The sequence below is a fragment of the Tachyglossus aculeatus genome, chromosome 16 (assembly GCF_015852505.1).
Source record: "Tachyglossus aculeatus isolate mTacAcu1 chromosome 16, mTacAcu1.pri, whole genome shotgun sequence".
Lineage (NCBI taxonomy): Eukaryota > Metazoa > Chordata > Mammalia > Monotremata > Tachyglossidae > Tachyglossus > Tachyglossus aculeatus.
Window position 1 is genome coordinate 31,167,730 of NC_052081.1, and position 17,116 is coordinate 31,184,845.

Below are 17,116 nucleotides of genomic sequence, written 5' to 3' on the forward strand. Positions count from 1 at the left end.
ATTAAATATTAAGATTAATACTAAACTCCCATAGTTTCTTTGCATGCCCTGATAATAATATTAATAATTATAATATTGTGGCACTGGTTGAGCACTTACCATGTGCCAAACACTGTGCTAAGCCCTGGGGTAGATACCAGAGAATCACGTCTGACACAGTCCCTGTCTCACATGAGGCTCACAGTCTAAGAAGAAGGGAGAACAGCTTTGAATCCCCATTTAACAGGTGAGGAAACTGAGGCATAGAGAATTTAAGTGACTTGACCAGGGTCATCCAGCAGGTAAATGATAGAACCAGGATTAAAACCAGGTTCCCTGACTTTCAGGCTTAGGTGCTTCATTGTTGAATCAGCTAACATAACCATCTTCTACTTAGGGATCTCTACATGCTGGGCCGAACACCTGGGATACTACTCCCCTACCCTCGGGAAATGGAAATTCTATGGAGTCAAAGTTAACCAGTCCACCAGCCACATTTATTAACTTAAATCACTCACTTTGGTCAGAAAACTCAACATATTGCTAACTCTAATCTGTCCTGAGATGACTGCTTCACCAAGCTACTTTTCCTGGAGAATGGAGGCTACTCCAGCATTTATTAAGCAACAACTATGAGTAAACCCTTGGGGTAGATAATGCTGGCTCTGCTGGAACTATATCATGGGTCTCCTTGCTTGCTGTGTGACCCTGGCAAGCCGCTTAGCTTTTCTGTGTCTCTGTGATGATTAAATACCTGTTCTTTCTCCTATTTAATCTGCATGTCCCATGTGGGACAGACTGTGTCTGACCTGATTACCTTGTATTTACCCCAGAGGATAGTGGATAGAGCACGGGCCCAGGAGTCCAAAGGACCTGGGCTCTAATGCCAGTTCTGCCACTTGTCTGCTATTTGTTCTTGGGAAGTCACTTCACTTCTCTGTGCCTCAGTTACCTTATTTGTAAAATGGGGATTAAGACTGTGAACTCCAAGTGGGTCATGGACTGTGTTCAACCTAATTGCCTTTTATTTATCCCAGCACATAGAACAGTGCCTAGCGTATAATAAACACTTAACAAATACTATTTAAAAAAAAGAAAAGAAAACTGGAGTGTTATTGGACTCATCAAGCCCTATTTTATCTAGAATTTCTTCCCCCCTTTATGCTGCAGGTTGTCATTTTTGTTTGAGAAAGTAGTATTTAAACCTTATGAGGCTCCCAGGGTCCTAGAGCTCACACCCATACCCACATCCAGATTGGCCATCAGTGAATTTCTCCACCTTATGTAACGACTCATCCAATCTTGGTATCCGATGGAGTTGAGGAGACAGGTAAGTGAGGGGAGGAGGTGTAGGATCAGAGCCAGGACTAGGACCTCCTAAGACCCCTGTCCTCCCAGCAAGTCCTTGTTTCTGCTCCCATATTTCTGGTCACTCTCCCAAGAGGCGTTGCTTCATCCCTGAGTTCTGTTCTTCCAGGGAATGCTCTTCCTCCACAACAGCCCTCTGAACTCTCACGGAAACCTGAAACCTTCCAACTGCCTGGTAGACAGTCGGATGCAGGTGAAGCTGTCAGGATTCGGGCTGTGGGAATTCAAGTATGGAAGGAAATACAGAGCCAATCTGAAGAAAATGATGAACTATTCAGGTAACCAGCGCAAGCCTTCTGAGTTAACAAAATGCCAGAGGAGTTTTTAAGAGATGGTTTTCTTTCAGAAAACATATTCTGGCACCCGTAAATTCCTTCCCCACCACCACCACTCTAATTTTGCTAGAGTTGATTGGTCAGGCTGGTCCTCACTGTAAATAATAATGCAGGGTAATAATTCATAGAAATCAGTCATTTGGGATACATAAAAGTGTTCTTTGGTTTTCAAGGCGGCACTACTGATGGTGATATTTTATTTTTTTTGAGAATGTAGGCATGGCTGATAAGAATGCTATTGACTGACAGTCTCCTCACCTGAATGTAACACTGTCTTTTGCTGTGTGTTTGGTTGCAAGTTTTAACAGCACAGTTTTCTTTCATTCCTTTTGGTGCCACGACCTTTTTTTTAATGGCTCTTTAACTAGTTAAACACTCAATGTGCTCTAGGCACTGTACGAAATAGATACAAGATAATCAGGTTGGACACAGTCCCTGTTCCACATAGAGCTCACAGTTTTAATCCCAATTTTATAGGTGAGGTAAGTGAGACATAGGGAAGTTAAGTGACCTGCCCAATGTCATACAGCAGACAAGTGGTGGAGCCAGGATTAGAACCCAGATCCTCTGACTCCCAGGCCTGAACTCTTTCCACTAGATCACATTGCCTCCTGAAGCTTCCGTTCTAAGATCATTACTCCATTTTTGATTTCCGCATGTCATACTGACCTGGCTTCAGCAGTTGGCCCCAATGATCCACTGCTGACACACTGTTTGAGGGTTTTCCTTCACTGGGGGATAAAGACTGATGATGTTTTTACTCCTTTGCCGGAGAACATTGTGTAATGGGAAGGCAGCCTAGAAATCCATTAGTTTGGGTATCCTTTGAGTTACTTTTGTTACTGCAATCCAAGATGGACAAATCCAATAAAGGAAGGGATAGTAAAGGTCACTGTTGTCAATCATCAGTGCTATTTTGGGGGCCCTCATTGTGTGTACAACAATGTACAAATGCCATCATTATTACTATTACTATTATTACTAAACTCTTGGAGAGTACAATACAATGGAGTTGGTAGACATGATCTCTTCCCTGGTAGTAATAGTAGTTATTAAGTGCTTGCTGTGTGCAGAGCACTGTACTAAGTGCTAGGAGACAAAATATAGGTGGGAATAAATCATGGCCCCATGTGGGGCTCACAATATAAAATCTGTTATATCTTGTCCTCTTCATTGGGTGTTTTGCAATTTGTTTTTACCTTCTTCCCCACAGTTAGATTGTAAATTCCTTGGAGGAGAGACTTTTTTTTCTTTTTTGTATATATTCCTGAGCATCATTTACTGTACTCTTTTTTATGATATTTAAGTGCCTACTAAGTTCCAGGCACTGTTCCAAGTGCTGCGGCAAGGCAATCAGGTTGGACACAGTTCACGTCCTACATGGGGTCTCACAGTCTTAATTCCCACTTTACAGATGAGGGAACCAAGGAACAGAGAAGTTAAGTGACTTGCCCAAGGTCACACAGCAGACAAGTGTCAGGCCTGGGACTAGAGCCCAAATCCTTCTGACTCCCAGGCACACTGCTCAGTACATGTAGGTATTCAGTAAATGCGGTGATTAATGGTGATGATAATCAAAACCTTGTCTATTACTCTTGCACTTATGTAGTGACTGATTCAAAATGTATCAGTGGCCTGAAGGCCCCTGGAGATGCTTCTCATGGCTTAGGAAGTCATAAAGGCCTCCCACTTTTTGGTGAAAAAAGACCTACAAAGTTTTCTGTCAGGAATAGCCCTGCATCCTGGCAGCCCAAGATTGAGTTTTTTAAATGACAGTGCGAGTCTTCAGTATTAACTCTGTTATAGAGGCAATATTTATGTTTGCAGAATGCTTCAAAAGAAAAAAATCCATCGACCCACAAGCATTCCCATCAGCCCTTGTCAGTGTCATAACCACCCTGCCACTCCTGGCTACCACTGTCGGTGGGAAAAATGCTCTGGGCTAAATTTTCCATTTTCATTTTTTCCAACCTACAACCCCATTTTTATTGAGCTTCACCCGCCTTCTTCTACGCTGTGCACCCTCGCATCATCCAAAATAACAGTTCTCTTAGAAAATGGAACGATAGCACCGGTTGTAAGGCAACTAGGTCTGAAGCTGTAAAAGTAGATCATCCCAACCCATCTTTGCTTCCTAAATCTAATCTGGGCTTCACTTGCAGAACTCTACTGGACCGCCCCAGAACTGTTGCGACTGGAGGAATACCCTCTGAATGGCACCCAGAAGGGTGATGTTTACAGTTTTGCTGTCATTATGAGGGAGCTTATTTACAATAATGAAGAGGGCCCATTTGAAGAACTGAACATGGAAGCCGAAGGTAAATTGTGGTGCTGCTGTTGTTGCCGTTTTCATCTCAGGGTGTTCTTTTTCTTTCAATCTCATACTGATAAGTGAGGAGCAGTCTGTTTCTAAAAGGAGCAATGGAATGATAATTGTGGTATTTGTTCTTCCTCTTATTTAGACTGTGAGCCTTATATGGGAAAGGGCCTGCATCCTAACTGGTTAATTTGTATCTACTCTAGAACATAGAACAGTGCATAACACAGTAAAAGTGTTCAATAAATGCAATAATAAATAATAATAATAAAAAAGTATTTACCATGTGTCAAGCACTGTGCTAAGGTGAGGTCGATACAAGATAATCAGATCAGACACAGTCTCTGTCCCACATGGGGCTTATAGTCTAAGAAGGAGAGAGAACAGAAACAGAACAGAAAATCCCCATTTTGTAGTTGAGGAAACTGAGGCACAAAGAAGTTGCCCACGCAGTAGGCAAGTGATGAACCTGGGATTAGAACCCAGATCTCCTAACTCCCAGGCCTGTGGTCTTTCCACTAGGCTATTTTGCTACTCAGTGGAAGTACGATTTTGTTCAAAGCAGACCCCAAAATAGCATATTTATGTAAATTTCTGCTATCATAATACATTTAATTAAAAAAATTCTGATTCTGACCCAACTTTAAGGGCAGGGAATAAGATCATTAAAGATAAAGTTGAGCCAGCAATTTGTGGCCAATTCCCATCCATTTTGCAAAACATTAATTCACTAAGAAATAAACAGAGCAGGTGAATGGTGAGCTAACTAGAATGGGAACCTTTATGGATCCCATTTGAGAAACAGCATGGCCTAGTGGAAATACCATAAGCCCCATGGTGGGATGTGGACTGTGTCCAACCTGATTATCTTCTACCTACCCCAGTGCTTAGTACAGAGCCTGGCACATGGTAAGCACTAAACAAATACCATTAAAAACCCCCCAGCTCCCTTGCTGTTGCTCATGGATCTGGGAAAAATGCAGGGGAGGATTGTCTTTGTAAAAATATTTCACCCATTTAAAGGTGTTCAGACCAGCTCCATTGCTTTCCAACACAGAAATCATCAATAGAATCAAAGATCCCTCTGCTCTTGTGCCCCTGAGACCCTCCTTGTCGGAGGAAAAATGTGGTGAAAGAATCGTTACAATGCTGAAAGCATGTTGGAACGAATTGCCAGAGAGAAGACCGATATTCTCCTCTGTGAAGAGAAGCTTAAGAGAAGCAAGCCCCGAAGGGTGAGTTAACCCAAATGGGAAAATATTTTATATTGACTATTAATGGTATTAACTTAGTAACGTAGGGTAACATTGAGTCTAAAACTCCAAGCAAATGGAGAGTTAAACAAGAATTTGGTTAACTGAGTAGCATCAATCTGGGCCATTAGGACCCTAAACTTTCTTTTTCCTCAAAATAATATTTTTAGTCTAAATTCACTGGCCTTTCTCTATACTGTAAGCTTGTTGTGGGCAAGGGATGTATCTACTAACTCTGTTGTATTCTCCCAAGCACTTAGAATAGTGCTCTGCACACAGTAAGCGCTCAGTAAATACCATTAATTGGCTAATTTACTCCACTCTTCACTTCATTCATTCAATCATATTTATTGAGTGCTTACTGTGTACAAAGCACTGTACTAAGCGCTTGGGAAAGTACAATATAGTAACGAACGGGGACACACACACACACACACACACACACACACTTCCTTTTTCTATGCAATTGAAGTTTTCTCATCTGGTTCTGACATTCAACCTTGAATGGAATTCAAAACCTATTTTTTATTCATTATATTTGATATCTGGCTATCCTTGTGAAGTGCGATGAGAAGGCAGTATCTGAAGATTTCATTTCATAGTAGAAAACTGTCCAGCCATTAACGAGAAGTCCAAAGGAAAAATCAGTTGCAGGTGGGCCAGATCCCTGGTATTTATTACTTTGTGAAAATATTTTTTGTGTCTGGATGCCATTTAAGCCACGTGAGCATACTGGACAACATGGTGAACAAACTGGAAGTGTACGCAAATCACCTAGAAGAAGTTGTGGAAGAGCGGACAACTCAGCTTGTGGCAGAGAAGAAAAAGACAGAAAAGCTTTTGTCCACCATGTTGCCCAGGTAGCCACAAAATTTATCCATTCCAGTTTGCCATAGGCTAGAGATGACAATGTCTTTTTGCAGTTGGTTAATTTTAGATCATAATAATTAACCTACTCAAGGTTAGGCTGGTGACCAATAAAGATTCACTTCTGGACAATAGTGTCTCACTCCTTCACACCTGGAACTAAGCATCTTCATCCACTTCTCCCCTAGATGTAGTCTCATTGTTGGCAGGGAAAGTTTCTGTTGTGTTATTGTACTCTCCCAAGTGCTTAGCACAGCACTCTGCACACAGTAAGTGCACAATAAATACCCAATATATTCCCATTTTACAGATGAGGAAACTGAGAAACAGAGAAATTAAATGGTTTGTCCAAGGTCATATAGCGGTGGTGGAAGTGGTGGAACCAGGACTAGAATCCAGGTCTCCTGATGAACAGTCCTGTATTCTTTCCCCTTGGCTATGATTTGGTATAAATGAAGGCTCAGTGCTCTTTTTTTTATAGTATTTAAACACTATGTGCTGGGCAGGCTACTAAGTGCTGGGATAGATAATAATAATAATAATAATAATAATGATATTTATTAAGTGCTTACAATGTACAAAGTACTGTTCTAAGCACAGGGGAGGTTACAAGGTGATCAGGTTGTCCCACGGGGGGCTCACAGTCTTAATCCCCATTTTACAGATGAGGTAACTGAGGCACAGAGAAGTTAAGTGACTTGCCCAAAGTCACACAGCTGACAATTGGCGGAGCTGGGTTTTGAACCCATTACCTCTGACTCCAAAGCCTGTGCTCTTCCCACTGAGCCATGCTGCTTCTCAGACAAAAAGTTAATCAGGTTGGACACAGTCCCTGCCCCAAATAGGGCTCACAGTCTTGAGCCCCATTTGATACATGAGGTAACTGAGGCACAGACAAGTTAAGTGACTTGCCCCAGATCACACAGCAGCAGGCAGGATTAGAACCCAGGTCCTTCTGACTCTCAGAAGGATCCACTTGACCATTCTGGCCTGTTCTAAGAGCTTGGGAAGTACAGAACAAGCAAGTGTGAACCCTCAAAAAGAAGGCAAGACAATTCTAGAATGGAGTGAGGATTTTTTTTTTTTTCGGACACTGGAAAAAATTTTTAAGGGAGCAATTGAGAAGGGAACCTGACGTAGTAGTGGGATGAAATGGCACGGATTTTAGCACTAGGTGGCAATCTTGTATTATTAAAAGTTCCCCCGTTAAGCAGCGAGCGTTTTGTTTCCGTGTCTTTTCTCCCAAAGAAAACTCTCTGACAATTCAAAATCTAGATCTCTTCACAGCTTACTTTCAAATGGGCCCCTGTTCTAATGGTTATTAGCAAAAAGATTTTCATTTAGCTTAGGGGTTGTTCGGTTTCTCCCCCTCCACCTTTTCCCCCCCTAGTTCACGCAGAGTTCAAACAAATTGTTTTATTTCACTGGGTTGGTTCTTCAGCCAGAACTCGTTTTCTAAAACAGATAGGTTCTGAACCTGCCAATTCCTATGTCTGGGTGACTGTGGGGTGAGAAGCAGCATGTCGTAGGGAATAGAGCGTGAACCTGGGAGTCACGAGGACCTGGATTCTAGTTCTGCCTCCACCACTCGTCTGCGGTGTGACCTTGGGCAAGTCACTTCACTGTTCCGTGCTCAGTTAGCTCATCTGTAAAATGAAGATTTAGACTGTGAACCCCATATGGGACAGGGACTGTGTCCAACCTGCTTTACTTGTATCCACCCCAGCAGTTAATACAGTGCCTGGCACATAGTAAGTGCTAACAAATACCATGATTATTACTATTATTATATGTGTATGTGTATGTGGGGGGGTATATATATGTATATATGTATGGGATAAGTAGAGCTGTCTTCTGTTCAAAGATGACCTCTCCAAAGGCAAGATTGTGTCAGTGAGTTGGAGTGTCAGTGAGAGGAAATCTCTTGCACACAGTCAGATTCCATTTCTGGTCCCTCACCATTTAGGGGGAGGGAGCATCACTCAGACATCAGGGGTGCTTTTAAAAGACACTACTGTCTCTCCCTCAGCAAACACCCAGGTTTGAGCTTCCTGGCCAAATTGGGTTTGACTGTATTTCCTGGGACTTTAGCCTACATTGCAGTCTGGTGATGGGTCGGATGTTCTAGGTAAGAGTTAGTGGTGTGGGCTGAGAGGCAGGTTGACTTGTGAAGCAGGACTGAAGCTGCAACAATGTTCCCCTTGGCTGAAATCCTGGAAACACCTGTTTGGGGACAAAGGTTAGATTCACCGGAGTAAATGTAGATCAGCAGTGAACTCTTCCAATTGAAGGTTCCTCTCAAAAAATATACCTCGGCAAATGCAGACTTGGTCACCTTATTTTACGTTTTCTAACAGAAGGACCAGGTTTCTCTAGCCTTATACAGAATGAAAAACAGCCCTTGGTCACATTTACGGTATTTCCAACAGACCACATTATTTACAAATGCCTCTAACCAACATGAAAAGTTGAATTCACCTGATAGCAAAATCCCTATTAGTCAATTTTGTAACTAAAGTCTGGTTTTCTAGAGAGTACAGATTTATTGTTGATGGCAGAGTTCCTCAGAGATAATCTTTTATTCAATCAATATTTATTAGGAACTTACTCTGTACAGAGCACTGTACTAAGTGCTTGGGAAAATGAATAAGACATGGTTTTTTTTAAGCATTTGTGCTAAGCACTGGGATAGATACACAATAATCAGGTCAGACACAGTCCTTGCCTTACATGATCTAAGTAGGATGGAAAACAGGCTTGTGTCCCCGGATGAGGAAAATGAGGCACAGAAAAGTTAAGTGCAGGGAAGTAGAGTAGCAGGATTAGAACCCAGTCCCCCCAACTCTGAAGCCCATTAGTACACATTAATCCAGTTAATACACATGATCCCTGCCCTTAAGTCTAGCATGGGTGGGACAGACACTGAAATATAATTCAGGTAGAGAGAAACAATAGTGTACAAAGATAAGCAAGTAAGTGCAATGAGGATGTAGGTGACTGCCTAAATGTAAACTGGGAGCCCCTTATGGGCGGGGAACAAATCTACCAACTCTATTGTATTGTACTCTCCCAAGCGCTTAGTTCAGTGCTCTGTATACAGTAAGTGTTCAATAAATAGGACTCTTGGATGAACTGACTGCAGATGGGCTGACGTATCAGGAAGGTATTCATTCATTCAATCGTATTTATTGAGCACTTACTGTGTGCAGAGCACTGTACTAAGCACTTGGGAAGTACAAATTGGCGATATATAGAGACGGTCCCTACCCAAAAATGGGCTGTAGAAGGGGGAGACGGACAATAAAACAAAACATGTGGACAGGTGTCAAGTCGTCAGAACAAATAGAATTAAAGCTAAAGGCACATCATTAACAAAATATATAGAATAGTAAATATGTACAAGTAAAATAAATGAAGTAATAAATCTGTACAAAAATATATACAGGGGTATACATATATACAGGGAGGGGAAGGAGGTAGGGTGGGGGGGGTGGGGAGGAGGAGAAGAAAAAAGGGGGCTCAGTCTTGGGGTAAGGTAGGGAAGGTAGGGAAATAAAGTGGGGATTTTTGCTCTTCTGAAAACAAACATAATTTTTGGGATTGTATCATATCTCCCTTCAAAATACTGGAGTCTGAAAGTGAACTGAGTTGTTCAGGAGAGAAACTATGAAATCTCTGATGATTTTCTTCCATTTCAGTTTCATTGGTGAACAGCTGATAGCCGGAAGATCGGTGGAGCCGGAGCACTTCGATTCGGTCACTATCTTCTTCTCAGACATTGTTGGATTCACAAACCTGTGCTCCCTCAGCTCCCCACTGCAAGTCGTTAATCTTCTCAATGACCTGTATAGCTTGTTCGATAACATCATTAAAACGTATGACGTCTACAAGGTAGGGGTCCCGACTTCTGGCTTTGAGGGGTCTCTGACGGTATTTTGGGCTCCCACTGCCACGTCTGGGACTGAGTAAAAGAACACTAACAGCTTCGAGGATCAAGAGCTGTATTTATTCAATCATATTTATTGAGCACTTACTGTGCGCAGAGCATTGTACTAAGTGCTTGGGAAGCACAAGTCAGCAACATACAGAGACGGTCCCTACCCAACAATGGGCTCACAGTCTAGGAGGGGGAAATAGACAACAAAACAGTACATCTAATCTGTATCTAATTCTATCTGTATGTTAATTGAATGAAAGAATTTCCAGTGCTTAGTACAGTACTCTGTGCGGAGTGTACTGTTACTACCTGAGGGGAATGTAAGAGAATACCATCAACTTCTGGGATCTCACTGCTACCTGGCAATGAGCAAGAGAACACCACTGGCTTATGGGCTCCCATATGGGCTTCCTTGCAGCGTGGGGGGATGAGTGTAAGAACATCACTGGCCTTCAGCTAAAACTCAACTCAATTCTTATCTCAAACTCATTACCTCATTCCTCTTGGTTTATCACCAAAGTTACCACTATGGATTTTTCCCTCATTATCTCTTTAAAAGAAATGTTTAAAATTGCATTGGCCATTATGCCTTCTCTCATCACCCTTCTGACAGCTCAAGAGAACCATAAATCTAACTCAACTGAAGTCTACTCTGGATTCTGGAGTTGTAAGAATGAATTTTTGTAGGAGAGGATTGGATTGTGACCATTACGATCCAATGAGCCTGAAGGACCTGGGTTCTAGTTCCAACTCTGCCACTTGTCTGCTGAGTGACTTTGAGCAAGTCACTTAACTTCTCTGTTCCTTGGTTCCCTCATCTGCAAAATAGGGATTGAGACTGTGAGCCCCATGTGGGACATGGACTGTGTCCAATTTGATTATTTTGTATCTACCCCAGTGCTTAGTCCTGTGTTTGGAACATAGAAAGTGCTTAACAAACACCATGAAAAAATAACAAACTATTCTACACTTCTCTAGGGCTGAAGGAAAAATGCCTCAGAGAGAAAATTCAATTCACAGGAGATGGAGAAAAGAAAAGAGGGAATAGTTTTGAGCATTTGCTGGAAGAAACTGGCTGAGTCTATAAGGAGCCAAAACAGCATTCATTCATTCATTCAATAGTATTTATTGAGCGCTTACTGTCTGCAGAGCACTGTACTAAGTGCTTGGGAAGTACAAGTTGGCAACATATAGAGACGGTCCCTACCCAACAGTGGGCTCACAGTCTAGAAGGGGGAGACAGACAACAAAACAAAACATATTAACAAAATAAAATAAATAGAATAAATATGTACAAATAAAATATAGAGTAATAAACACGTACAAACATATATACATATATACAGTTGGTGTGGGGAGGGGAAGGAGGTAAGGCGGAGGGGAAAGGGAGGGGGAGGAGGGGGAGAGGAAAAAGGGGGCTCAGTCTGGGAAGGCCTCCTGGAGGAGGTGAGCTCTCAGTCGGGCTTTGAAGGGAGGAAGAGAGCTAGCTTGGCTGATGTGCAAAGGGAGGACATTCCAGGCCATGAGGATGACAAGGGCCAGGATGGAATTAAGCACTTAATGATGTTGATGGCATTTGTTAAGCACTTTCTATGTGCCAAGCACTGTACTAAGCACTGGAGTTGGTACAAGATAATCATGTTGGACACAGTCCCTATCCCACTTGGGCTCAGAATCTAGGTAGAAGGGAGAACAGACACTGAATTCCCATTTTACAGATGAGGAAACTGAAGCACCGAGAAGTGAATTGGCTTGGCTAAGATCATCCAGTAAGTGAGAGAGCCAGGATTAGAACAAGGTCCTCTGACTCCCAGCCTCATGCTCTTTCCTCTAGACCATGCTGCTTCCCTGAAGAAAAATTTCCAAACCCACAGGTTTCTTACTAGCCCTCATGGGATCAGCCTCCTTTTCAATCAAGCAGAGAGGGTTTTCAGTTAGTTCACTTTGTATTCTGTACAGATTAATTGACTCTGACTCCTCTCAGGATCGCACCTGGAGAGTTTCCAGTGACTCTACCAGTCTCGGCTGCGGGTGGGATAGTCAAGCAGAGGCCTAGCCATTCCATTCCTGGCTTGGGTGGTGGCTAGTGAGTGGGAGGCAGTCTCACCTGTTCTGGGCAATAGTGGCATGGGAGAGAGTTGAGGGCAGAGACTCAAGTTTAATATGTGGAAGATTGCCTGGGGGTGGGTGGTGGGGGGTGAAAGGTTTGGTGCTTGTCACTGAGAGTGAAGGTTTTATGCCTTTATCCAGCTCAAGACATAGTAAGATCTGTGTCCTCTTAAAGAGAAGACTGTTAGCTCCACGTGAGATAGATAGGGACTGTGTCTGACCTGCTTATCTCATATCTGTCCCACCACTTAGTACAGTGCTTGGTACATGGGACTCTGGGGAAGTTAGCTGCTAAATCTTTTTCTACCCACTTTAGGTGGAAACAATTGGAGATGCATACATGGTAGCCAGTGGACTCCCTCTCCGCAATGGTATCAAGCACGTGGAGGAGATTGCCACTATGTCACTGCATTTTCTCAGTGCTATGATTCATTTCAAGATTGGTCATATGCCAGAAGAGAAATTGAAACTCCGGATTGGCCTTCACACAGGTAAACTGATGTGGTCTGAAAAAGGATTAATCGATCAATCATGTTTATTCAAGCAATCAATCATATTTATTGAATGCTCACTGTAGCTAACCATCTACATTTGAGGCTCCCCTATACATCCACTGATTAGACTGAACCTTGATTCCAAACATTTGATTATTGTTCAAAATTTTCCAGCCACACAATTTAGAGGATAAATTTTCCTTTTCTATCAACTACGTTTTTATCAAATGACTAAGTCCGCTCAGTACTGTTGAAGATTATTTTTCCAGAGTAAATACCCACTTTTGACCAGAATGTGCATGAAACACTGCAAATCTTTGGCACCAGCCAAAGTGTGAGGGAATTTCCCCATGCTGAAAAACATAATGTATGTGAAGACACGGACTACTAGTCTTACTTCAGATTCAAGCCCCAGGCCCCCAACATCAGACTGCCTGCCTGAGTGATATTTTGCACTTCATTCAGGCACAACACTCACCCTAGAGCACTGTACTACACTGTAAAAGATTGGGAGAGTAAAATGCAACAGTTGGTATACACATTCTCTGCCCACAACCAAATCACAGTCTAGAGAAGGAGACAAACATTAAATAACTGAATTAGGGATATGTTCATAAGTCCTGAAGGAGGGATGAATGAACGAAACAAATCATGGTGATGCAGAAGGGAGTGGAAAAAGCAGCATGGCCTAGTGAATACAGCACGAGCCTGAGAGTCAGAAGGATCTGGGTTCTAACTCCGCCTCCGCCACTTGTCTGCTGTGTCACCCTGGGCAAGTCACTTAACTTCTCTGTGCCTCAATTTCCTTGCCTGTAAAATTTGAATTCAATATCTGTCTTCCTCCCCCTTAGACTGTGAGCATCATGAGGGACAGTGTCTAGATCTGCGCTGATTATCCATCATCTACTGCATTGCTTGATAGTGCTTAGCATACAGAAAGTGCTGAACAAATGCCACAGTCATTATTAAAGGAAAGAGTATTTAAATTGATTTGTACAAAAGTGTTACAGGAGGTTGGGTGGTGGGTTCTTTTGGTATCATCCCTGAGGAACAGCTGTATGATCCCTGACCTCACGGCTGCTGTCATCTCCTGTGGGCCAAAGAGTGTTGGAAAGGCTTACAGTCCCTCAGAGTAGAAACGATGATATCTTCTCACTTTTGGGAAATGGCAGAGGTTTCCGTTTGCGAGGCAGATTACCTGATGAGTCATTCTGTGTTTTCACTTCAAACTCTGGGCAGTGATTTTCTTAATAGGTTCTAATCCCAGCTCTGACACTTGTCTGCTATGTAACCTTGGGCAATTCACTTTGCTTCTCTGGTATTCAGTGACCTCATCTGTAAAATGTGGTTTGGAACTATGAGCAACTGTGTCCAACCCGATTTGCTCGCATCCACCCCGATGCTTAGTGCAGTACCTGACACACAATAAGCACTTAACAAATGCCATGATTATTATCATTATTCTGGAGAATCCACCTCATCCCTGATTGTTGATGACTAACGGGGACTTTAAGCTTCCTTTACTTTGCGGAAGTCAGGCACTCTACAGCCTGGTTTCAGCAGGGTCTGATCATGTCTTTATAATGTGGTTCCCAAACCTGTGGTTTTGTAACTTCTGCTCTTCAGTTCAAGAAGGCCCATTATATTTGCCTCATGCTCAGAATTTATCCCTTATAAAATAAGAAGCCTAGCCAGTTGGTTTAGCAAGAGTGATTACCATTCAGAAAGTACATTTTCATCTCATCCCTTTAAATTCTTGCTGACCATAATAATAATAATTATGGCATTTGTTAAGCATTTAGCATGTGCCAGGCACTGTACTAAGCACTGGGGTGGGTAAAAGCATATTGGGTTGAACACAGTCCCTGACCCACATGAGGCTCACAGTCTCAATCCCCATTGACTGAGGCACAGAGAAATGAAGTGACTTGCTCAAGGTCACACAGCAGACAAGTGGGGGATATAATTCACTGCCTTCTGAGTCCCAGGCCTGTGCTGTATCCACTGTGCCGTGTTCTTCGCTATCCCAGGACTGTATGACATAGTATTTTTGCAAGAAATTATGTAGATACGGTAGTCTTAATTAGTGTATTCCCATTCCTGAAGAGAGATTAAATTTAAAGATCAAGAAGAAAACCATTAGTCCTCTTAATTACTTTATCAATGCATGCTAATTAATCCACTAGTTTCCATATGGCACATTTGGGTTTTCAGAACTTTTAAAATGAGAATGTTTGTGTGGTTGTGTAGTGTAGCTGAACTGAGTTGCTTTCAATAGAAAAAAAATCCATATTAATAATACAAAACCTGAAGCCTTGAGGTTTATGAATTTATTTTTACTGTATTTGGAGCTGAATCATGGTTGGCTTAAATTTCTTTTTTCCAAAGTTATGTGGACATTGTAAGTAGTTTTTAAAGATTGAGCAGAAACTTTAGGGATGGTGTAAATTATACAAGCTTGGATCTCTGCATCTGGAATGAGGCTGCAACACGTGGACATATCCTTAGTCTCTACCATTTCCCTATATGTTCTGTATTTTAATATTTGTCTCCCCCTGTAGACTTTAAATTGCTTGAGGTCTGGGATCATTACTACCAATTCTCTTGCATTGTACTTTCCTAAGTGCTTAGTACCGCATTCTGCACACAGAGAACACTCAATAAATCCTATTAATAATAATAATGATAATGACATCCCTTCCCCGCAGCACCTGTATATATGTATATATGTTTGTACATATTTATTACTCTATTTATGTATTTATTTATTTTACTTGTACATATCTATTCTATTTTATTTTGTTAATATGTTTGGTTTTGTTCTCTGTCTCCCCTTTCTAGACTGTGAGCCCACTGTTGGGTAGGGACTGTCTCTATATGTTGCCAACTTGTACTTCCCAAGCACTTAGTACAGTGCTCTGCACACAGTAAGCACTCAATAAATGCAATTGATTGATTGATTGATTAAGTGCTTACTATGTGCAAAGCACTGTTCTAAGCTTTGGGGAAGTTACAAGGTGATCAGGTTGTCCCACGTGGGGCTCACAGTCTTAATCCCCATTTTACAGATGAGGGAACTGAGGCCCAGAGAAGTTAAGTGACTTGCCCAAAGTCACACAGCTGACAGTTGGCGGAGCCGGAATTTGAACCCATGACCTCTGACTCCCAACCCCGTGCTCTTTCCACTGGGCCACGCTGCTCCTCTTGATTGATAGGTGTGAGGGGATAAAAGCTAGATAGACATTTAGTAAAAAGTCTCCATTTCAACAAATCATATTTTTGCTGCCGAAAACATCCGAGTGCTTCCAGTAGCAGCAGTTGAAGGAAGTTTTGTAAATGTTTTAAAATTATTACCTTAGCAGTAGTGGGTGCATTGGTGAGGGAGAGGTCACGACTCCCACAATTCTTTGAACTGGGCGTCCAGGCTTCCTCATGCCTCGTCTCTGAGAGTTTTCTGTCAGGGGTGGAAAGACCCAAATGGCAGCTTTCTTCCTGTTAGTTCTTTGAAGCCTATCCTCTCCCCATCATCAACACCCCCGCCCCCGGCCTCCGCCAATAAAATCCCTGCCCCATTTTCACCTCTGCACTTAATATGGAAAGTTAAGGCCTCCGCCCCTGGTGTTGAAGAATCTTGGTCTGGTTTTAACCAAGCCAGCTAAACCTCTGATTAGGCACTTGGGTCTCTTCCTTTATGCACTCAGGCCACCCTCAGCCCTGCAGCATTTCTGTACATACTCTGATACTCCCATTTCCCCCATTTGTAATCTAATTTAATGTTTGTCTCCCTTTGTAGTCTGTAAATTCCTTGTGGGCAGGTGTCATTTCTTCCTATTGCATAGAGAAGGAGCGTGGCTCAGTGGAAAGAGCACGGGTTTGGGAGTCAGAGATCATGGGTTCTAATCCCGACTCCGCCACATGTCTGCTGTGTGACCTTGGGCAAGTCACTTAACTTCTCTGAGTCTCAGTTCCCTCATCTGTAAAATGGGGATTACGACTGTGAGCCCCACGTGGGACAACCTGATCACCTTGTAACTTCCCCAGCGCTTAGAACAGTGCTTTACACATAGTAAGCACTTAACAAATGCCATCATCATTATTATTATTATTATTATTATTACTGTACTCTCCCAAAGGTTGAGTACAGTGCTCTGCAGACAGTAAGTTTTCAATTAATGCCACTGATTGACTGATTGATTTGACCAGCCTCTTGTTCTTACCTTTTCAGGACCTGTAGTTGCTGGTGTAGTAGGAATTACAATGCCAAGGTATTGCCTGTTTGGAGATACTGTCAATATGGCATCAAGGATGGAAAGCAACAGTTTACGTAAGTAGCATTTACCCAAAGTCAATGGACTTTGACATTAAAATGATGTACAAATATTACTGATGAAATTGAGTTTATGGGGCAGCATTTTTTCCATGATAGTGACAAAGGAATTTATTTGAACCACCCAGTC

At 42.3% G+C, this 17,116-nt stretch overlaps 1 protein-coding gene across 1 annotated transcript in view; it reads left to right on the forward strand.

Annotated features, from left to right (window-relative positions):
* LOC119938538 (guanylate cyclase 2G-like) overlaps positions 1–17,116 on the forward strand; it is a 45,269-nt gene that overhangs the window by 21,801 nt on the left and 6,352 nt on the right. Inside the window, exons 13-19 of the mRNA XM_038758403.1 lie at positions 1,457–1,625; positions 3,845–4,000; positions 5,057–5,234; positions 5,972–6,112; positions 9,818–10,010; positions 12,482–12,656; positions 16,885–16,983. Coding sequence (XP_038614331.1) covers positions 1,457–1,625; positions 3,845–4,000; positions 5,057–5,234; positions 5,972–6,112; positions 9,818–10,010; positions 12,482–12,656; positions 16,885–16,983 — 1,111 coding nt within the window. The remainder of the gene's footprint in view (positions 1–1,456; positions 1,626–3,844; positions 4,001–5,056; positions 5,235–5,971; positions 6,113–9,817; positions 10,011–12,481; positions 12,657–16,884; positions 16,984–17,116) is intronic.